A 23696-nucleotide genomic window follows, 5' to 3' on the forward strand; every position below is an offset into this window, starting at 1 on the left:
TACATATATATATATAGTGTGTGGGTAGAGACTTGGCAAGGAGACAGGTTGCCCCTATATGTTCCATGCCCCAAAATTCTCATTTATGTCTTTGCATGTGCTCTCTCCAGTTTCAAGGTTAGTTATGTCCACTGGTTCACTCAATCCAGAAAGGTAATTTACTCATGTTAATTATCCCACATTTGTCTCATACACCTTGCCCTTATTTAAACATTGCATTTATCATCTTGAGAACAAATAAGAACCTTCAATAACGCACAGCATTGTGAAAGGAGCCTTGTCAGAAGCACAAGTCACCCCATAACGCGAAGTTCCTTAAGTCCTGAAATCCCTTCTTAGAGTTCAGCCCCTACCTCCAGAAGTTCAAGAATCTAAGGCTAAGACATCAGAGTTTACTGAAACATCACCCTGGTGGGAATCTGCGATTGGGGATTCATTCCAAATTTAAAGATGAGCAATCCTTTTTCCAGATGTCAGACTTAGTTAGACAATGAGTATCCCCTCAAACAATTTCCCTCTAAATAACTGATTAAAAAACAGAAAATGGTGTTATATTGACTCATAATTATAGACTCATAATTCTACCTGAATATATATAATTTAAAATATATAACATTAATGAAGGTGGTTTATCATTAATGTGTTCAGTTTTATTCATATTTCATGAAAAAGAAAAAGGAAGACCAAAGAAAACAGAATTAAGGCCAGATGTGTAAAAATACCATGCAGGATTACAAGTGGGTAAAGTGTGGTCAAGGAAGGAGGAAAGAGACATGGTGATTCTAAAGATTAGTAGAAAAAAAAAGAGATTTTCAAACTTGTTAAAATTTCATTATTTGGAAAAAAGACATTCCTAAAGTAAAGGAAACATCAGATATTGTGAAACTCACAACGTAAATTCTGATATTTGTATCCAAGTGGTTTATTTAATCTGAAGTCAGCTGTGTTTTCCCTGGAAGAAATGAACTGCTAGTATCCCATGAACCCTATGAAGTTTGCCTCACTTCTCATACTGTCAAACAAAGAAAAACGTCTTGCGTTCCATGATGTCCCCCATGTCACTGTGACTAATCCCCAACCATTTTTATTTACAGCGTTCAGAACGAGTTTCTATGACAATCCCATGACACTCTCAATGTTACACACAAATTTTCTGCCTTTTGAAAATAATTACAGAACAAATCATTTGTTCTGCACTCTATACAAAGAAAAGCACATATATTAATGGCTGCAGAAACAGATTTCACTTTCAGATTAAACAACAAGCAGATATAACAGAGAACAAAAAATTTCCAATATTTGGGACCACCAGATTGCTGTTGGTGCTGTCGCTGTTTGTATTTCACTTATCAGACATGCAGTAGTTCTTCTCCTTTCTATCACCATCTGTACACACTTTCCCAAAGGACCCTCACAGCTGCCCCATTACCACACTAACACACACTCGTACACAGAGGACCCCTTAATACATTATCTGTTTTCTTCTCACAAGAGAAAGAAAGGCAGAGCAGCTTGAGAACTCGGACAACTTAAAATCCACTTCCACGTCAAAGTCTCAAGATCGCTACCTTTCTTCGGAGATGGAGCAAAATAGAGAATTTAAGTGGTTATGCTACTGGGACTTGGCTGTGTTTTAGGAACTACCAACTGCCAAATGAAATCACCATAGCTTGCTCTCAAGGCCTTCCCTTCCTTTCTGTTTGTTACTCCCTCATTCTCCTGCTGTTTAGTTTGCCTATAACTGTTTTATACCTCAGCATTACTCAAAGGATGTCCTTAAAAAAAAGTAGAACTTATTTTTGTGCACCAGCTTTCTCTAGAGAAGACGTGCTATGGTGAACTATTAAATAATAGAAAACACCTGTGCCCTGTTCTGTGTCTGCTTAGGTTTTCTTTCCATTTACATAGGTATTTCTGACATAATAAAACCAAAAAGTTAACACTTAGTAGTAATATCACCAAATGATAGAATTCCTCAATGTACACCAATTGTACAGGAAAAAGGTAGTATCAACAACCAGTTCTGCAAATGTCTAAAACTTCTAATGGGCTATTAGTTGGGAGAATCCTAATTTTAAAACATTGAAAGCCTTAAAATCTTAGTTTCTGAGGAAAATTCATCTAAGATAGCAACAACTCATCTCCCAGTATTTTCTTCAGCTGTGTATTTTTGGCACCTAACACAGTGCCTAACAGATAGTGAGCGCTCAAAACATGTTTGCTGAACTGAGTTGCCAAGGACATGGTGGAAACTGTCAATAAAGGCAACCAAAATACATCTTCTATGCCAACACCAACCAAAGAGCATCCACCTTGATGCAAATGATAACAGGCCACAACTGCTCCTCAACTTATACAAGAATTTTCTATCTCCAGAGCTCCTGGGATGCATAGACTCAGTTTCTTCACCAGCAAAATGAAGGTTTCCTCTAAGTTTCCTTCAAGGTATAAAATTCTGAATCTATTAACAAACCAGGACAAGGTCTAGCTGCTCACCACTTTTTAAACTTTAGAGAAAACAATGGTTTTCAGCACTATAATGTACTGCCAGAGAACAGTTTTAGCCCCATCCATAAATTCCAAGGCAGAGCTTAAGGAGTATGATAATACTGGGAAACACCTGAGAGAGAAAAACAGGCCATAAAAGGGTCAGACCTACTTACCAGCCCTAACCACTTACTAACCATGTACCATGGACACATTACTCAGCCTCTCTGTTTCTCAGCAGCATAAAGGCAATTATAAAAGCTCCCCTACCCAAAAGGTAAGGTTTATATGAAGAGCTAATAAAATAATGTACAAGAACCAACTTAAATATCATGGAGGTTAACGAGACTAGTCTGGGGTCTGACAGATCTGGCTTTCATCCTGGCTCTGCCACTACCATTGGCGTGACCTTGAGTGAGCTACGAGCACTCTCTGAACCTCTGTTTCCTGAATAACAGGAGTAAACCACAACAAAAGCCATCTACCAACTCCACTCGCCCCTACCACCCAACATGAAAAATTCTCCAAAACTTGGAGAAGTCCAAAAGGAAAACAAAACAGAAACAAAGAAACCCACATAAAGTCAAAGAAACCCATATCCACAATTCAGAAAACCAACAAAGCCAATCCTAAAAAATGGCAGCCAGCTATGTAAACTCCTTCAAGTGCCCAAAATATTTAAGAGTCTGTCACAGAATGCTCTAGCACAAAGCAAAACGTACCGTTGCAGCTGCTCTGCTCTCACTTTTTAAAAGGTGTCAGTAATAAAGGGCCAAACACGCAAATCCCTAAATGTGCATCTATGTTCCTCTCCCATCTAGCTGTCTCCCTCCAGTTCCGCTGTCTCATGACCCGGCCTCACTTACTCAGCATCACCCCCATCCCAGCACCTCTGAGGCTCAACTGCAAATAAAGTTAAAAGCTATGCATAATCAGTCATTAGATAGCAAAATTGAAAATGTCTCTCTTTGAAGAATCACAAAGCTTTCTGGCTGAAACCTCTGACCTTTCTGGAGAAATCACAGTCACTGTAGTTTAAAAATGTAGGTGGTAAAAGTACAAAGGATTACATTTATCCATTTTGCATGTTTGCCGTCTTTTCTGAGATGAGGGACAAATAGCTTCAGAACAATTAGTTCTTCAACCCTAAAATTTCAGGCTGCAATAGCCTCATTCTCCAAGAACTGTATACATCCTGGGCCCAATGAGATGGCACTTTTCTGTTAATTTCTATTCCTACTTTATTTTACAGAATATCTAAAATACATGATTCCAGAGCCTTTTTAAAAAAAAAAAATAAGACTTTTGTCTACACAGTAAATGAGCCAAGAAAATAATAAAAATTCATTTGAATCTTCTTAAAAACCACTGTAATCCCTGATTGGGTCAGGAGGGTAAGGGACTTCTAAAAGTACATTTAAAAGAAAAAGGAATTCTTAATAAAAGTCCTTGTCACATATTAAGAGGCCATACAATAAAAGTACTGCAATGACTATCTTTCCCGGACAGGAACATACAACAATAGTTATGCTGTTGAAGAGCATCAAGTTACAAAGACTTCATTCTCAGAAGTTACTCGAAACTACTCTCCCAAAGAGAACCTCCACCATTTAAAAGAAGGGGAGAAAAAGCCAACTAAATGAATCGATCAGAAACTTTAGTAACTCAGTACTTTTTATATAAAAGACACCCATGCAAAAATCGTGCCACAGTCCTACAAAGATGCAGACAAGTTTTTGCCAAATTCTTATCCAGAATCCTTACTTCATCTTAAGTGTTTGTAACCCAACTTATCTTTAACTTCCAATTACTTAATGCTAAAAATATACTCTCAGGTATACACTGTTTTCCATCAACACTTTTTTATATCTAATATTATTTATGAATTATACTCAGCATAAAAGATGTTTACGATTTTCATTGTTCATCTGCTATTATATCTGAGCCCATACAGCTCTGCTGAATAGTATGCTACGAAGGTTTACATGCAGATGCACAGTATCTTAATTACTTATTCTACAGTAAGCTCTGTAAGCATCTCCATTCCTCATTCATTTGGAATGTTTAAAAATGCCACAAGAAGGGCTTGATGTCATCTTAACACTGAAATCCATCTGTCTATGGCCCTCTTTTGACTTTACTCCTTCTGCAGCCAAAATTTTCACAAAAGTTGATGAGAATTTGTCAACCTAAGGACTTGTAATGTCAGCTCCTTTGAAAGGCAATGGAATATTTGAAAGTGACAATGATGGGATCCCGTACATACAATATTCACTTTATGTGGGACCTTAAACTTAAATAACTAATCCCTTTAAAATTAAAATACATAGAATTCTAAATGCTTCCAATGGGGAAGAGGAAAGAGGAAGGCACATAACACAGAAGAGACAGTTCTGAGTTTCCCATATTAATATGTCCCTAATTTTAAAAATCCAATTAAAATTGATATTGTAGCAGCACAGTTCCTATTATCCACTGACAAATACCTTTCCCTACCAAAAATTACCCCTCGGATAAAGCTATATAACTCAACACAGATACATCTTCCCCAACAGCGTGAACATGTTGCATTAGCCAATCACAGGCTGGCAAAATTACAAAAGGAAATAAAATCACCCAAACCATAGCAACAAAGACAACAGCCTGACAATGGCAGATGCTACACAGACATACATACAAGTTGTTAAATCTTATTCATTTTTAAAATACATTTTATTGCTACTTTTATTTCATCTGGCTTTTATAACCCATAGAATATTTCAAAAATAGCCATTAAAATATTTACATCAATATATATGCTCTGAAAATTGTTTCTGTTTGGAAACTCATAAGCTATTGGGACCACCAGAAACACTCATCAGAGACATCAAAGGTAGGCAGTATGGAACCTGATGGAGAGGACAATGGGGTGTGAGTCCTATTTTTTTTTATTGCAATCCTCTTTTGTTTCCAATTTAATCACTTTTATCACACACCTCAGTTTTCCCTTTCTGGGGTGACTGACATTCCACACCCTAACTTTTAGATTTATTAGCATTTCTAAAAAAAAAAGAAACTTAAAAAGAAAGTCACATTTCTATTTTATTCAATATAAGTTCAGTTCAGCAGCTTTTTAAAAAAATAAACACTAGAAGAATTCATACATAAAATGAATAGATGTAATATGTTATAATTATAATCTTTTTTTCTATTTACAGTTATAAAATTCATGTTGAGTGAGGCTTTGAACTTCTGCACTAAAGTCATTAAGAACTAATCTTGCCGAAGTTTAAAGAAGTGAAAATAAGGGCATTAAATAAATCCATCAATAAATCAGTTAGTCATTTAAGGGCGTTAAAATGAAACTTTTCCCTATTTTCAATTTTCTTCCTTTGTCTTTTAAGTTAAAAAACAATTTTTTAACTAATAAAATTCCATTGCTGCTTTCCTTTAAATAATTACACACAGCCATAATCACAGAAACTTTTGGAAACAAAGTAAATTTAAAACTTTTAAATCTAATCATCAAAGGACGTTAGAAATACATCTCTTGTGCATATTTTAAAATGCATAAAAATTTACCTAGTAAAATATTACATGCAATTCTGATTTTTAAAATAATGCTTGCTTTAATTCTCAATGGCTTACCAAAGCATCTAGAACCAATTCATCTAACTTCATCTTACAAAAAAAAAATTCTTAAACCTGTGTTATAATGCTTCTATTCACTCAACTTCTACATTCTAAAAACAAGAAAGAACAAGTCATTCCAGATTTTTGACCCCAACACTAACAAGCATGAGACCATTTCTCCCTCTTCTAACCAAGTGTGGCTTCATTCTGCGGCTAAAGCCAAACTCCACAGTAAAATATCTCCGTGGGAAAGGTTTGGATTTTGACTTTTTATTTCCCCTTTGACTCAAGGTGGGTGTGTGATACCACTTAAGTGACATCCAACGCCAGACAACAGGATATAGAGAGGGATATAGAATGGATCTGAATTTTGTTTTTAAAAGCATAGGATATGGAATCAGGAGGCCTGGGTTTAATCTTGCTCTGCACAAATCCCTTGGCACCTCTGAGACTTGATTTTCACCTGTCCAAACGGACAGTGAATTACTTATTTACAATACTCCTGTGAAGTTAAAGAAAAAAAATAAAAGAAAGCTACAATGTATGGCAAAACTTAGGACTGTACTTGCTGCAAAATAGACAATAAAAGTTATTTGTCTGGCTGCCTGCCTTCCTTCCTTCCTTTCTTCCATCCATCTCCTTCTCTCTACTCTCAATCGATTTAGGTCCAAAATTTACCACTAGGAAAATATGTGTAAGACATGAAGACAAAGAGTTTAAGACAAATAGTTTAAAGTTCTCAAAAAACATTAAAGCTATTCCACTTCAAACTCCAGTTATTATGATCATCCTGATCATTTCTGAGATTGAGATTAGCAATATATCACAGAACAACACTCGCCAAAATACATAACACAAATGAACTTATTTCTCTCAATCTTATCTCATTTAGTGTCTTACAAACAGAAAAGCAAAAATATCCTCTGCTAGAAAGCAGCAGCAATTTGTCATTTGTGGAATTATTCCTTTGGCTCATAAGCCATGTTTATTTCACTAAAGTATTAATAAGAAGACTAATTCCATTAGATAAAATATACTTTTACCCTGTGGAATTATCATACCAAAACATGAAGCACTGTTTTCTAATATGTTAGGAAATGCCTAGGGAAAAAGCCATTTCTATCTTAGCAGCAGCTGGAGAATTCTGGTAAGTTCAGGGACACCAAAGTTTGGATCAATCATTTCTATCTTACAGTTGCCTTGGCGGGAGAGAGCTAAAATGTTGACAACACTGTAGGTTACCCCTTAAAAAGGAAAATGGTAATAATAATGAATATCTCAATAGCCCCTTTTCCAAGTTTATGCATGCCACAGTGTCCCTAACTAGACCCCTAGACCCTACAAAGAATTTTTGCAAAACTTTTCTTTCTAACAATCTGAATAGAAACTCCAAAGCCCCCAATAGGTCTCTTAATCTGAAGCATACTATGCAAAAATGATGGTGAGATGGATTATAAAATTCTCCACTAGATATCTTGCTGCTTGGGATCCTTTTACAGTCATTACTTAAACCAAAACACTTTTTAGAGCATCTCCATTTGCCATTAAGTTCACGGTTTTATGTTTCTCTTAACAAAGAATGTCAGTTTATTCATTCTCTTCCTCCTCCACCTGACTTCTTCTTCCTTCCCCTGACATCACCTTCCAAGGCTTTACAATTTATAATATATTTAAAAGCAAGATCTAACCTCTAAACGACCATGGAGAAATAATTGCTGAAATGACAACAAACTGGTGTTTAGCACATTCAATGAACGCAATCTGTATTTTATGTTTTTTCTTCTATTCTAACCTCAAAATTGTTTTCAATAATCTATATTAACATTTGTGAGCAATTAGAATTGTTGCTGCTTCTGTGCAAGTTTTAAAAAACCGACAGGCTGTTCTGCATCCTCTGGAAGCAGCTTGAGGCCTTAACCAAGGAAAACAACCAGTCCTACTGTGTATACCAGTGACCACAACAAAGGCTGTGGTTTCTCCCACACTAGCCCTAAATAGGTTCAAATTAATGCTATCCATCACTGGGTGGAAAAGCAGACAAGGCAAATCCAAGCCAGCAGCATTGGGAAATTTCTTACCAACACTCAAACCTCTGAGCCATAAATGAGCTGACCTCCCTTCTACTCAAGAACACCTATACCTCCCTATACCTCTACACTCTCTATCCTTCAACTTCCATCTTCCTCACTACATTCTAGATAAAGGGTATTGTTACTACGTTCTAAATAGAGGATATTGTTACTATCTTCAAGTTATGCAGAAAATACTCAAGGATATAAAAGCCATATTTAATCTCAAGTTTGTTGATTGTTTGTGCTATCTCCCTTAAAGAATTAAAAGATAAACAGAAAGATAAATGACATTTTCTATAACTGTGTGCATATACCAATAAGTTACAGTAGATCAATCAGCCACAAAATCCACCTTTAGTTTAAGGTTAGAGGTTGAGATAGGGTGGTACTTACTGTCTTCATTAAATATCACTGTATATTAATCTTACCCCTTCTTTTTCCAAATATGTTTTTTTATTATTATAAATCACAGAAACTAACTACACAACTTTCTACTAAGGAGTTTATTAGGGTAATGAAGAAGTTTAATTCAATAATGTATAGTCTTGGATTTGAGTGTAAACACACATACACACAAACCCCTGTTAACAGAATATATTGAATATATTTTAGATATACAATCCTGCCACAAACTAACATGGTAAGTTACCTAAAAATTTAAAAATTATCATAATTAATTTGGCATAAAATTATAAACTGTAACAATCTAACATTATCAACTTAAATTTTTTTACAATTATTATTCTGTATGCACTGATAACCTTACACAGTTACACTGTGTTTAAGGTAGCAGCTTTTTAAAAAAAGAAATCATTCCCCCTACTCTAACCAGCACTCTGTGTGCAGCCTGGATGTGCACACACATGCACACGAAGCGCACACACGTTCCTACACAGACACTCCTAATCTTACACCTGCTCTGGAGCAGCAGGAAGTGAATTCTCAATCTGTCAACATGACCATCTGGTCTATCTGCATATCACGGCTTTCTCTATTACTATATGAAGGAATGGCAATCACGAAGCCAAATTACAACTAGAATGCACCTGAATGGGAGTCTCTCTCTCTCTGCTGAAATGGAATAATACGTGGCCTATCAGAGCAGAACTAGCAGTAATGTAAATAATTTGAAATGAGCGTTCAGGACAGCATAATTAAGTGGACAATATGGTACAGGTAATGTGGTCATCAGTAACACCACTGTCAGGTTTCCAGGACAGGCACCAGGCTTCTCAGACACCGCAACTCTTTCAGTAAGCGACGGGACCTTTACTATTCCTGCCGAGCAACACTAAGTAAAGGTAGTAAAGGGAGACCATGGAAGCGATCCGTAACTATTAAACTAAAACACTACTGTGCAAACGCGTTCACTTTCTACCCTGAAACTAACAAGTACTCCTGCTACCATTAGGACAAGTTCAATTCGCTCCATCCCTGGCTAATTAGCAATTACAGCAACTACCTGACAAATTCTGGTCATGTATTAGTCTTTCAGAGTGAATTTTAAGGTAACTAAAAATACTTCCAATCTTAAAAAATTCCTCATCTGCAAAAAGTGAAGATGTTCATTGTGATTTAGCTTTGGGGCCTAATGCCACTCAAGAATTAGCAAAGGCCTTCATTGAATTAAACATAATTCTATTTGTTTAATTTTAGTTTTTAAACATCTCCACACAGCTACCTCAGCTTTCATTCTACCCGCAGCAGGTAATAACTATAAAAAGTCATTTTATGGCCTAGATACAGCAACCTACCTCTATCCAAGAGATGAGTCCTTAAAAAGTCTAACCTCTTACAAAATTTAACTAACTCAACAGAAAATCTTTCTAGAATCTGATTACATTACCAGAAGTTATACAGAAGCAGTTTAAAAAAAAAAAAAAACTCTCCAGAAAGTTCTCGGTTGAGTGCCTACTAATGAACAAAGGTTAACTTTATCTAAAAGGTCAAATGCCTGGTGGCTAAGGTTATGACCTTAACAACTTAAATTGTGACCTTGCCACGTGCCGGGTATATTGTAGATTCTGATACAGATCATCTGGTAAAGACTGGTCATAAATTAGCTTTACTGTTACATGCCCACAAAGAACACCATTTACCACAATACCATAATATCTCAAAGTTGTCATACGATACATGGGAAGAACGACTCAAAGAGAGACCAAATTAAAGGCATAAAATGGTTTTACTCTTTTATACTTTTAATGAGATGAAATTCTCAGGCTTATGGAATCACTCCGATTTCATTACACTTGTTACTGGTTATCAGCCACAAAATTCACACAGTTCTAATGCCCCTGGATTTAGAGGAGAAGAAAAAGGAATGCAGTTTATGTATTGTATTTTAGCGTCTCAAAACGTCTTAGAAAAATCACCTCCGCTTTTAAAAAACAATTGATTCTGCAGTAACTTCCAGTATTTACATGTGCGTTCTAAGATTTCAACTTCCTTCCCAAGAAGAGGCTGAGGCATGAAGCAATAATTATTATATGCATTTTTAGAAAGAAAAAAAAGGATCTTCCTGTGGCCATCAAGGGGGAAAAAATGGCATTTTGGAAGAAAAAAAATACATGTAAAAGAAAGAGAGGAAAAAAAAAAGACTATAGGTGAAAAGGCCACAATGGTTTTGGCATGTTTCTTGAAGCACATTTCAGAGTCTCTGCCTCCTGCCAATACTGGCAAGTTCTCAAAACTTTTAAGGAGGTAAAAACATTGTTTAGTGTTTACAAATCTTCAGCATTATAACAGATGCTTGTCAAATCAGTTGTATGTGAGTTGACCGATCTACCTCCTATTTGTATTGGCAGCTTCCCTTCCACAAATAACAGGTCTCTAAATCTCTTAAATCACATTTGAGATATTTTCAGACAAAAGGCCTTGAGCATCCCTCAGACCCATCCTGGTGCGCACAGAGGCGCCACGGCTGCGCAGGGAGAGCCAATGGCCTGTACTTGGCCACCGTTCAGGCGACCGAGGGATTCTGGGAGGCGCAGGAAAACCGAACCGAAAGGTAGTCTGATCCACAGTGCTGGCAATAAATCTTTCATAAGCAATAAGGATGCTAACTCTCCTAAGCAACAGTCTACCTGCCATTTTACCAACATCACCCTTCAGGTCATTGAAACCACAGCAACTATGATGGCTCAAGGGATCTGGAGCCACAGCACAGGCACAAACTGTCAATAGCGAGAGAGAATCCAACGTGAAACGGCGAGAGCGAGGAAGGCCGTGTCTCTGTGAATCTAAGGGAAACGTTCACATCTAAAAATTAGAAGAGATGCTGCTCACACCAATAAACGCATAACAGGTATTTCGCTTTGATGTTACCTTGTAAGGAAGCACCTACCATGATGGGCATCACCCACTGACACCTGCAATTTCTTATATTGGTCCATTAGAGCATTTATTATGTTATTTACTTCTCCAAATATCAAAGAGATGAAACACAAGATTTTTAGAGAGTGCTCCCCCAAAGCATATAATACCCACAACTTTTTTTGCACCTTGTCCTAGTAGATTCTCCACTTATATATGCAAATAAATTTTGAAAAAATTTTAACTCTGCTTTTTCAATAGACAAAATAAAGTAACAACAATAGGGTTAACAGGGAGTTAAGAAAGGGCCACTTGTTCCTGTTCAGAGGTCATCTGAAAGGTGCTGCCTTTTCGTTTTCGCTACCCAGAACTGGCTAAAGCAACAGGCACTTCTTATAATTAAGTATACATTTTCAAAAACCCAAATAGTTGAAACACTTGCAGATCACATCCTCTAAAATACTCATTTATCCCCTGCCAACAGAATGCAAATGATGATGTGACATGCTTGCAAAGTAAATTTCTCCAGTTTCTTATGTAAGGATGGATGGATAACAAAAGTTCTCTTTCTAAAACATATATTGAGAAAAATAATAGAATAGGATATCAGATGACTTCTAAGAGCTCATATTTTTAGAATTGAAAATGTTTTGCAAAACAATGGAGTATCGCTTTTACAGGTAACATCTTCTCTGTCCTTTATGAAAAAAAAATACATGAACCCCAAAACAACCTACTGGTAGGATTCCACAACCTTCTTTCTTCCATCTGGCTCAAGTAACTGCCATGAAGGTAATCTAGCAAGACCGATATGTACATATAAAAAGTCAACAAGTTTCACAAGACCTGAGCTTTCACGTAACACAATGAGCCTTTTGTCTAAAACAAGATGAGAGGAACAAAGTAAAAATGCATTATTTTATCCAGTCCTCAATAGTTTTATCCTGAATGCTATTCTGCATGCTGTAATATGCACAGGTAAAGCATGCCTTGAAAACCGCCTTGGAACAATAAAGAATTTTATTACAAATCAAGCAACTCACCAAATCAATTATCAATATCTATTTCTCAATGTGCTCATGAACTATACAGGTTTGGTTACTTTTAAGATTAATCTTTCCATCAATTACTTAAAGAATTGGTTTGTTTTTTCCTTTAGCTATTGTAAACAACACTAAGTATTCCTAATACAAAGCTACTAAGTTTGTACTAGCGTGATTTCCTTTTCCTTCATAAATGATCAGCGATTTCATAGCAATCTTACCTCCAACCTCTTCTTAATTAGCAGGGGGGTTCAAGAGACCCCAGTAGATAAAAACACTCCCAGAAGAAAAGCAACTAAAAATATTGCCTCACTACCAAACTAAACGCTTTTTAACTAGATCACTTGCCAGTTAAAACAGACTCTTTCTTACAAGGGTTTTTATAAGACTTCTCTCACCCCTCATCAAAAAACGTGATTTAAACATATCCCATAACTGACTACTAACACCTCTGATAACACTACTTGACAAAAGAACTAAACTTAGCGAGAATGCTCTCCAAGCTATGCTTTTCCACCTGAATGAAGGTGGAACCTCAAACAATGGAGGATCTGGCTACTCTGATGTTGGTCTACCTTGGATACCACACCGTCCATGTGGACATGGCCTGCCGTAGGGAGCTCGGGAATGGCCCAGCACATACAGAGGTCATCAGGAAAAAAAGCACACGCGAGAAAGTGGACCGACTTTTCACCATTGCACTTACCTGCTGCATGCACAAAGTATGCCAAATATAAATCGAGTTCCTTAACAGAAACCCCTATGTGATGGGGCTGGACACAGAGCCCTGGATTAGAGCACTGCGGGGACTTTACAAGGCGCTCGCCATCAGTACTTTCAAGCGGAATACCTTTAAATAAAATCACCATAACAAGGTCCAACCTCCAGACTTTATCTGCCTGGCGGAGGCAGTCAATTCTTCGCATCTTGCCTTTCTGGTCTGGGTTGGAAAGAACACAACACGGAGGCTTTTTCCCTGTGACTGTAAGAACAAAATCCTCTCGGTACTCAGGTCGGATATCTTTCCGCAACTTGGCCAGAAGTCGAGATGCCCACTTCTGCTTGACCTCTGGTTTTTCACTTAGCAACTCATCCTTCACGGCTCTCTCTTCTTCTTTTGACATACGCTTTTCATGTTTTTTGAAGTATTTTCGTTTTCGGGCCTGCAGGTTGAACCATGTGTAGGCGAAGGCTCGGACGTGGGGCAGAAGTGCTTCGATGAAAGGATGAAATTCATCCTGAGGAAACGAATGAAGACAAAAATATAACTATAATGAAAACAAAAGGCAACAACGCTTCTTCAGGTGTTCACCTTTAAAAAAATATATCCTTATTTCACTTGAAATTTGATTCAAGCATTATGTTACCAAAATCATACGTGGGATCCCTTTGGGAAGTCCAAGAGGGGGGAAAAAAATTCATCGGTATCATGTCTCACAATCTTAAAGAAGAAAACTGTTAAAAAGTAAAAAATGTTTTGTTATGTTCACGGAAGTGTACCAGGTTCTATTGTCGGGCCTAGGTCCCAGGTTCCTTAGACAGTAAGTGAAGTTTATCGAAATGTTTATAACAACATATAATCTTAACCCTATTTCAAGGAAGGCGTATCTAATTTTGCTCCAGCCTTGACCGCACTACTTGTAGTACAGCCAGGGCTCGGCGGCCAGATTGGCAAATCCTAAACATTTAGATGCCAGTCAATGTTTATGGAAGTCTAGGAGCAAAAATCATCTCTACGATCAATGGAAACAAAGACTTTCCCCTCTAAAAGTAGACTCTGATGTAGACTCTGATCTGTTTCTTAGTCATTTTGGTAACATCTAATTCCTTTCTAAGTATTAGTTACACACAATTTTTTTTAGTCAAAAACTTAGAAAAATTTGGCAGGTCCATATACAAAAGAAGAGATGGATTTGATATTCACCAGACTAAAATAAAAGATCTATGTTCAAGACATAATTGCTGATATTATAGAAATGAAACAAAACAGGGAAAAAAGGAAAAAAAAAAACAAAGAAAAGCGTACAAGCCAGATAGTAAAGAATGCGTCACTGTGACAACACGGTTGCAACTAAACACATTCAATTTACTGATCTGATTGTGAAATACCTTCAGTAATAATCATTCCGAAAAAACAGAATACTCATTCAAATTTTGAAAATAATATTTCAGGCTTTTTCTCACAGAGAAACAGGGAACCTGGTATATTCAATGTTTACGAGACTCCCGGGAAACCCTCATGGTTGCCTCTTAAAATCCAAAGTAATTTGAAAATAAAATTGAATTTAAAACATTTAAATTTTTCTTACTGTTTTATGGAAAATGTTTGATTCTTTTACTTGACATTTTCTTAGGAAGTAGAAATATAAAATTAAAGAAAAATTAAACAGTATCTCCACAAAGCTTTCTGAGTACATCTAACTTTTGATTAACCAACCCACAGTAATCTTACTAATCTTAACTTCTCTCCACAGCACAACCCTCCCCCCAAAAGATAAATTATTTACTTTCAAATAAATGAGGATAAGAAAACCAAAGAGATATTTGATGACTTTTTTTAAAAGGGTGTAGGACAGACAAATATAAAATGCATTCTTTTTTGGTTTGTAATATCCATCTAAATATATTTTGGAGGCACAAGTAACTGTAATGTCCAAAATATTATTACTATTAAAGCAATTATTAATTTTTAAATGTTCAAATATAAACTGAGTGCTTAAAATTGGTGAAATACTTTAACAATCAAGCCTGTTAAAATATTGTAAGTTATAATCAATCACTTAAACACTACATATGACTTTTTTTTTAAAGTAAGGTTATATTAATATAATACACACTAAATCATTTCAATAATCAACATTTTTTTTTTCCTCTCTCAACAAATTTCAGGCTCCGTATTTCAAGTTTAGGTTTGAAAACTGCTCTTTTTCAATAAAAGAATCCAAAAGAGAAGTCAGCTTTCACAACACATGTGCATTCTTTAAGTGGAGAAAAAAACAGAGAAAAATACAAGAATTCTATTATTCTTCCCCATACACCATTAGCACTTTAAAATTTCTGATGCTTGAGAATCTTTCCTATTGCCGTACTTTAGAAGAGAGAAATGGGGTGGGGGGAGCATTTTTCAAGTCACAGTTTATCTATAAGGTATACGCCAAACTGCAAAGCATTTAAACATTACTAAATTCTGAGCTCATCCTTGAAATGCTCTAAAATACATAAATTTGGGGTTTGAAACAGTCCTTCACATTGACTGATTTTCTTATATACACAAGACATGCTAGGGACCAAGGCTCTGTGGAATTATGCAAAGAACGCCCGGAGTCTACCTTAACTACAAAGTGAGCTTTCACCAAAATGAGGATTTCATTTTAAAGTCTCAGCCCCATTTTAAAATGCAAAGAATAACTTAGCTCCAAACAATTCATATTTATGTCAAAACCTTGTCATATTAAAGAGCTTTATTAATGATGATAAACATTTAAAATAAACCTTCTAATGTGACATTTAAGTGTTCGAAGATACTCCCAATATGCTTCTCAGAGAACTGCGAACTGCGTGCATTCGTGTTCAAAAGGATTTTGTTTACCTGCCAACCAACTGCCCATATATCTCATCATAAAAATCCTTAAATGAGGCCAACTATCTCAACTAATCATTAAGAATAATCTAAGTTCCCAGTTTTACATCAAAAGTATTTACAAGTTATTACTCCCCAAAGGTCTTAAGAATGTGCCAATAAAAGTGCACAATATTTTGTATGACTCTTACTCACATACACAAGGAAAGGGCTAGTTATACTTCTCAATGCACAATTAGAAATATTCCAGAACATCAAAACTAAAGAACATCATTCACTTGCAGGAAATGCCCAGGCACAGCATAAATTAGTTTAAAAACAAAACAGTATGCCCTCATAAAGCATGTTGTTGCACATATCGCCATAAGCTATATAATATTTCAAAATATTCAAGAGAAATCAAAGAATATTTTACGTTATGTACTCAGTGAGAAAGTTATGGGCCACCAATAAAAACAAACCTGAAAACCTGTTTCTAAAGTGGTAGGACTTTGAATCAGCATCTTCAACGTTCATCTGTTTGTAAGTAAGCCAAGTTTCGGAACCACGGAATGCTGATATTTTTGGAACTACTTCTTTCAAAGGTTCACCTATAAATTTCTACTGTTACCATTCTATGACCAGGTACATGATTTGGTTAAGATGTGTCCACATGGATTAAAATACGATGTCTGGAATTTTCCTGATAAAGTTTTTAAAAATTGCACACGTATATGGATTTTATTCTTTCATTTAGAGTAATTTTTATCACTGCGCTTTACTGGACTTTCTTTAATGACCAATAAACTACCTAAGTTTTTCTTTTTAAAACTGGCTCTAAAGCTTTATAAATATTCCGGCAAGTTAAATAAATTGTGAATCAATTTCTAAAAGAAGAACTCATAAAATATATGGCCCTCATTCACTATTTAGTGTACATTTTCTTTACAAACTGTTACACTAAGTAAGCGTTTCTCTTAGTGGTGTTTCCAGAAGAAGGCCTACTAAATGTCACTGCCAAATAGGTTTAAAAAAAAAAAAAAAAACTTTCTTAATGTGATAATAGCTCATGAACCAAAAGAATCCAACTTTGTTAAATACCTGACTATGCCCTGGGCCTGCATGGGTACACAGGTATCCTCATGTATGCACCATCCCAAAATACAAATTTATCTATTGAGAGCTCACTGGCGAAGACGCTAATGTGTCTGCTAAGGTCCTTCCCCACTAGGGCAGCACACTGGTATTATCGACCAGTTCTACGTGTTGCAAACTTTTGCCAGCTAGAACTTCAGCCTTTGAATCTCAGCATTTTCACTGTAGTCATAACTCATTCAAATTATCTTACACTTTGCATCTTATCCATATGCAATTGTGAACCTTGCCAAAACTGGTTGGAAAAGTTTCATTCCATACTTCCACAAGTTACTAAAATAGGAACTTTGGAAGTTTGTTAGGGAAAAATAAAAAACTTTTACAATAACTAAAAGCAACTGCTATCCATTATTAATGCTAGGCCTAAATCCCAAACAGACCATTTCAACATAGAAGATGCATTTAAGAGTCTTCTGAGATCAAATAGCCGGTAGATGACTGTTAGATATTGCAATAAGAAGGCATGTCATGTGGGAAATGAATCCAGAAACTAGAGAGGAGAGAAGAAACTATGGATACTTTTTAGTCTTCCAGAAAGTATTCCGGTTAAACCGTTATCTCCTGCTAAATGAAAGCAAGAGGTGGTAGCAGGTTTTTGAAGGGAGTGGTGAATAAACATTTTATATGAAGCATACAAACTTCATCTAGGTGATTAATGGTCAGATCGCAATGTACCAAAACAGTATGAAGGCTCACACTTTTCTTCAAAAAAATTTTAGCGCAAGATCACTTTAGCTTCATGCCTTTTACTCAAAGAAAATAAATAATATATTCAAAAGGGACCAAACTTGGGGCCGTGAAGTAGCAATATTTTGCCTGGGGGTGGTGCAGACAAGGGAGGGATGGAATGGGAGGGCATGGAAAGGAGAGGCGCTGGGGCGACAGAGACCCACGCTCCGAGTTAGGTCGGAGGGAAAAGTTGCCCCCGTCCTGTGCGCTGGGCGGCCCGAGTCGCGCGGCAGCAGCGGGAGGCGGCGGCGGCGGCGGCGGCGGCGGCGGCGGCGGGGGGGGGGGGGGCAGTCGCGTCCGGCCCGGCCGCCGCTCAGGCTCGCGGCCGGTAGCCCAACTCCGCCCGGCGCGCCCCGGCCCGCGGCCTCCGTCGCTCGCCGACCCGCGCAGCGTGGGCTCGTCCCGACACCGAAACTTTCGCTCGGGAAAGCGAGCGGGCGACTGGCGGCGAGGACGCAGGCTCCACCCGGCCGGCGCGGGGGGACGCGGGGCCACGCAGCTCCGCTCCGCCGAGCCCCGGGACCGGCTCGCCGCCGCCCGCCCATGCCCAAGGGGCGCTGTCCCGGAGGGGGCCCTGGCCCGCGTCCCTCCCGCGGCCGGACCCCAAAGGCTGACAAACAATAAACAAAAGTAAGAGTTTGGGGAGGCTGCTGCGGCGCGGGCTCAGCGGGCGGGCAGCGGGCGCGGGGACCCGAGTTCTCCCGCAGCCAGGGGTGCAGCGGCCCCGAGAGTGCGGGGCGTGCTGGGGGCTCCGTCGGCGGCCCCCTCCCCGGGCGCCGCGTTAACTACAGAAACCGGCCTCGCGCCTGCAGAAACGCTGAGTCCAGATTTCAGCGTGTCATGGGCTGCAACCCCGCCGAAACACGTGCGGGGCGTCCGAAAACACCGCCGTTCCGCAGTCAATCGCCCCGATATTAATTAACGCATTAATAAGAGGGCGCCATTAGCCATGTGCCCACACAAATGGCCGTGCAAGAGGAATGCACCCGCATGGAAACAAAGTTACTTTCTTAAAGCTGTATTTCTCCACCACCCCCCCTCCACGAGCATACGCGCACACACACACACACACACACACACACCGAAACACGCGCAGACACGGGCACACCCCGAGACACATGTCCCGGGCCCTGCTGGCGCCGGGGTCCCCGGCACCCCCGGCCCGGCTCCAGGTCGGCCCCCGCCACTCCGACCCCCACAGCCCCTCCGCATCCAAACAGCTGCTTACCTGGGTGAGACAGAGCGGAGAATACATCACTGCCCGGCGGTGGGGTGTGCGTGTGCGTCTGGGTGTGCGGTTTGGAGGTGTGCGTGAGTGCGGGTGAGAAAGGAGAAAGAGGGAGAGAGGAGGAGAGAGAGAGAAGGGGGGAGAAAAAAAAATCAAGCCTGCTTCTTGCGTTCACATTTCCAACTCGGCTCAACTGCAGCCAGCCAGCGCTATTGCCGCTCCATGAGCTGAACTTTAACCCCGCCTAGAGTTTCCCTACACTCCACTATACATGTCTACTGTACGCGGGCGTTAAAGGCATAGCGCACCCTTTCCAGCTCCCGCGCCCGCCGGCTGGGTGCCCGCGAGCTGCCCGCGCGCCCGCCTCCGCCTCCGCTCTGCACCGCACCGCACGGCCGCCGCCCGCTCGCGCCGCCGCGGGGGGGTGGGGGGGCGGGGGGGGGAGGGGGCGGCTGCGGCGCCGCGCGGCCAGCCGGGTCCCGAGCCTCCGCGGCCGCTCGCGCTCGCTCCTCTCTCGCTCCCTCGCTCGCTCCCTGGCTCGCTCGCTCGCTCGCTCGCTCGGCACCCCCCTCCGCCCCCCCAGTCCCCGCTCAGCGCATTACTGGGTAACGCAGTGAGGAGCAGTTACAGTCTGTACTCCCGGGCAGCTATAGGCTGCCACAGGATGTGCTTAAGCAAACAAAACTACTTTTCCTCGTTCCCATCCCCCAACCCCCGCCGCAGACCTTCGCGGACCTCGGTGGAGGACTTGGGCAACTTTGCCAGGTTGCCCTGCACCCCTCGGTTCGCTGCGTGGGCACGTAGAGAACCGCGGAGAAGGCGGGGGGGGGGGCAAATTTGCATGTATGCAAATATTTTTTAAAAATCAGACCTCCTAGGTAACTTTTGTTCCCTTCTGAAATGCGGTACGGCTCAAAGCATTGTAGTCTCTCCAACGAAGCTTTTTGTGGGAATAGATCGTCGGCAGAGGTAATTATGCACAAAATCCTGCAAACTTTGTGCAGCTTCAGTCCTATGGCCTCCAGAAGCGGGGGTGGTGGGGGAAATTTTCACAAGGAAGATTCACCGGATTTGGGGGCTGGGGGGGGGTGGTGTCTGGAGAAAGGGAGGCGGAGATTAACTAGCTTTCTCCCTCCCAGGACTGTGAAACTAGTGGGTTTGAACACAGACGCCATGGAAAAAGTTCTATCACGTTCAGAAACAACAGTGGTTTAGCTATGACATCTTTCTCTTTTTAGGAAGAAAAAAAAAATGTGAAAGGGATGTCCCCTTAGGGAAGGGAGATATTCTGGTCCACAAACACGTGCCCAGAACTGGACACATGCTATCATTACTGTCCCTGTTCCTGAGACACCTCTGGAAGGGTGCCTTTTAAGAATCCCCTCTTTTTCCCTCCCCCAGGTAATAGTTCTTAAAATGGAAAAGAGCTTCCTGCAATTATTTTAGGTTTGCTAAAGTATTGTTTTGGCAAAAGAGGGGGTGGTTTTTAGGGTTTGGCAAGTTGCCAATAAGCCTGCTTTTCCAGTTTTTTTTAACCTCATATTTTCTCTCTAGGCTGTCTTCACTGATGGGAAAGAAAAAAAAAAGTATACCTCCTTCCTCCAAACCCCCATCCCATTTCTTCCTCCTCATCTCCCTCACTTTAGTTTGCAGCCTGCTGCATTTTCTAATCCTTCTCAAGATTCCAAAAGGAAAGACGACTGTATCACGTTAAAGGCTCTGGCACACAGACAGGGGAATCTGCACCTTGGTAGAGGTTACACAGCTAGAGAGCCTCTGAAAAGAGGAAATTACTGTAGGAATGCCCACTCAGCATGTGAGGGTGAGGTGACATGTTAAGGCCACTCTCATTCAGACTCTCCCCCACCCCACCCCCTTTTTAAAAGTAAGGAGCAAGAAATATGCTACTGGAGAAAACAAAGTTCTCTGAAATAGTCTGCATCTTTCTAACGTGATTTTATGCTTGTTCTCCAGTTACTTTATTGCCAGAATAATTCCTGAATTCTCAAGAGACCATTTTCACACGCGCCCCCAACCCCGCTTCTAAATCTCCTTGGAAAACTCTGATTATTTATTAAGGGGTGAGGGGAAATAATGACTTAAACCTTTAATGAGAGAGCCCCGTCTTCCCAAACTACACAACTGCTTTTCCTTGGTTCCTCTTGGATTATCAGTAGGGGAGAAACGTCCTAAATGTCAAGCCGAATAACGGAGACAACATCCCTGGCCACGAAAACCCTCGCTGGGATCTATAACTTCAACGCGCTCCAAGTTTCCTCGATAGAAGTTTCTGGCTGACGGTTCCAACATGTAACTGAGGCACAGTGAGAAGTTATTGTTCCGAGTGTGTACTCTTGGGAAGCTTTCTTCCAGAGCAGATTAAAATCTTTCTTTTGGTGTGTTAAAAGATAGACTTCACATCTGCCTCTTCCCAAAACAGCAAAGATGCTGACTTTTAATTGAATCTCAAAGAAAAGGAAAATAATTTTTTAGAAAGGGCTGGCACGTCGCCCTGGTTTAAAAAAAAATGGGGAAAGAAATTTAATGCTGCTATTTCTACTTTGAAAACTTCTTTTGTTGCAGCAGTGGATGTGCCCGCGATTTCCAGCTTTCTGCGGTTAGCAATATTATCTTAAGTAACTTTTGGCGCCCTTCGTAAGACTTTTGGATATGGGACGATTGTTTGCGCCCTCTAGGCAAGGGCTGGATCCAAGTTCAGCACCAAAGCCCTGCACATCCGCTCCTGCTTTCTCTCCTACCTCCGCCAGCTCCCGCTCCCTCCCCCGCGGGAGGTGGGGGGGTGGGCCGGCGGGGGAAACACTACAAAGCACAGTTCCAACTACAGCCTTTGGAAACAGGACTGCGAAAAATACAGTAGAAGAGTTACAGTTACAGAGAGGCTTCTGGTAACTTTCTCTCCAACAGGCATAAATTTAAACACACAAAGAAACAGATGTTCCTCAAAGGGCAGACTGGGGGTAGAAAACCTTTCCAACCCTCTCCCCTACGTCCCAAGTTGCAAAAGTAAATCCTTGTCCAGAGTTCACAAAGATACTAAGACCCTTGAAAGAGAACAGGGATGGAGGGCGAAGAGAAGAAAGAAAGGATAGTAGAGAGAACAGTATAGGAAACACAGGTGAAGTACAAAAACTAGTTTACTGCAATCGTATAAGTGACCCATTGTTAGGAAGGATAAACCCCTTATTGGAAATAACCACTCCAGTCATTTATTTTGCAAGTGCTAGGCGGCTGCCTTGAAATGGGATTGTCTCTGCGCAAAGGAGGCTCCTGTCATGCTCTCTGCTATCCATATTCTCCCTGGCACAGAGCCCAGCCTTGCATTTGCTGTGTTTTATTTGCAGAAATGTTACCTTGCCAGTTTTAGTGAAATCCTCTTAGATATATAAATTATGTCAATAAGGTTTCACTTATATGTACATCTCAAATACCTCTCATTTTGGAGGTTACTTAATAGGAAGATCTTATTAATATGATTTAGATTTTAATGTACAAAGCAATGAAGGTAAAATTGGGGTTTGTAAGTGACAACGCCATTTACTCTAGTTCCTACCAAGACTAACTTTATTACTAGCAGCTTCCAACATTTTTCTTCTCTAGTTTTTTGACCTACAGTCACTTGTGTGCAGATTTTCTTATATGCATATATTCCTAAATTGAATCATGTTCCTGAACTGAGCATCCAAGTGGATTCTTACATCAGATTTCCAGGCCAGATTTGATTAGAATGCCTAAAGCCCTGGGAAATAGCTCAATGGGAATTTAAGCCAAAGATGGGAAAGAGCCTATATTATTTTCCATTCACTTCCCAACAGAATTAGGTGTCTACACAGCTCAGAGGGAAGGAAGAGATGGATATATTTTAGTCAGAGGCTGCCAGTTACTGTCTCCAAGACAAGCTACCGCAGTTGGTTTCCACTGGATTGGTGTCAAAGACTTGTCCAAGAGGCCAGACTCCAGCTAAGAGTTAGCGAGTCAGCAATCTTCCACACACACCCTCCACAGGGGTTGTTGTGGTAACAAGAAGAAACGTGAACTTGGCCAGTCTCAAGATCCTATTCGCTACTGACCATATATTTAAACAGAATTCAAGAAAAGTCAAGAACAACACTCTCTTTCTCCCCATCTTCCTTTCAAATGTATAAAACAGCTGTCAGTCCACCTGTGAAACAGTCTCTCTCCCTTAAAACTGTTGTTTAGAGTTCAAGAGAGGCTTGCCTATTCCTTCAAAGTACCTGAAAAGCCAAAGCTTCTAAGATAATCAGAGTAAGACGTTTTGCAAGGCTAATTGTGCAATATATTACTTCCCAAAGCTCATTACAGTCCCAGTTTTCAAGCCACACATTTTTAAAAGTTGAACCTCACCTTCCACAACCATTAACAACTTCCCTGAATTTACAAATAACAATTCATGCAAAGTTAAAGATTTCTCTAGCAGAATTTTTTAAAACTTTTCCCAAAAGGCAAAGAAGAAGGCA

General features: G+C 39.8%; 2 protein-coding genes across 11 annotated transcripts in view; one reads left to right on the forward strand and one right to left on the reverse strand.

Annotated features, from left to right (window-relative positions):
- The window catches only part of NFIA (nuclear factor I A), a 398082-nt gene that overhangs the window by 373241 nt on the left and 1145 nt on the right, over window positions 1–23696 (reverse strand). For 6 of the 10 annotated variants that reach the window (XM_049697059.1, XM_049697052.1, XM_049697061.1 and 3 more), the window contains exon 2: window positions 13236–13767. In XM_049697059.1, the coding sequence (XP_049553016.1) occupies window positions 13236–13767 (532 nt within the window). Of the gene's footprint in view, window positions 1–13235; window positions 13768–19200; window positions 19831–23696 lie in introns of those variants that run through there. The other 4 variants (XM_033409025.2, XM_033409024.2, XM_004281595.3 and 1 more) reach the window with 4 other exon arrangements.
- On the forward strand, window positions 17154–22952 carry LOC125961043 (RNA-binding protein MEX3D-like). The gene is made up of 2 exons (XM_049697096.1): window positions 17154–18602; window positions 20755–22952. Exons 1-2 carry the CDS (start codon window positions 18091–18093, stop codon window positions 20912–20914), a joined length of 672 nt encoding a protein of 223 aa, XP_049553053.1. The 5' UTR covers window positions 17154–18090; the 3' UTR covers window positions 20915–22952.

The sequence above is a fragment of the Orcinus orca genome, chromosome 1, assembly GCF_937001465.1.
Source record: "Orcinus orca chromosome 1, mOrcOrc1.1, whole genome shotgun sequence".
In the NCBI taxonomy this organism is placed as follows: Eukaryota; Metazoa; Chordata; class Mammalia; order Artiodactyla; family Delphinidae; genus Orcinus; species Orcinus orca.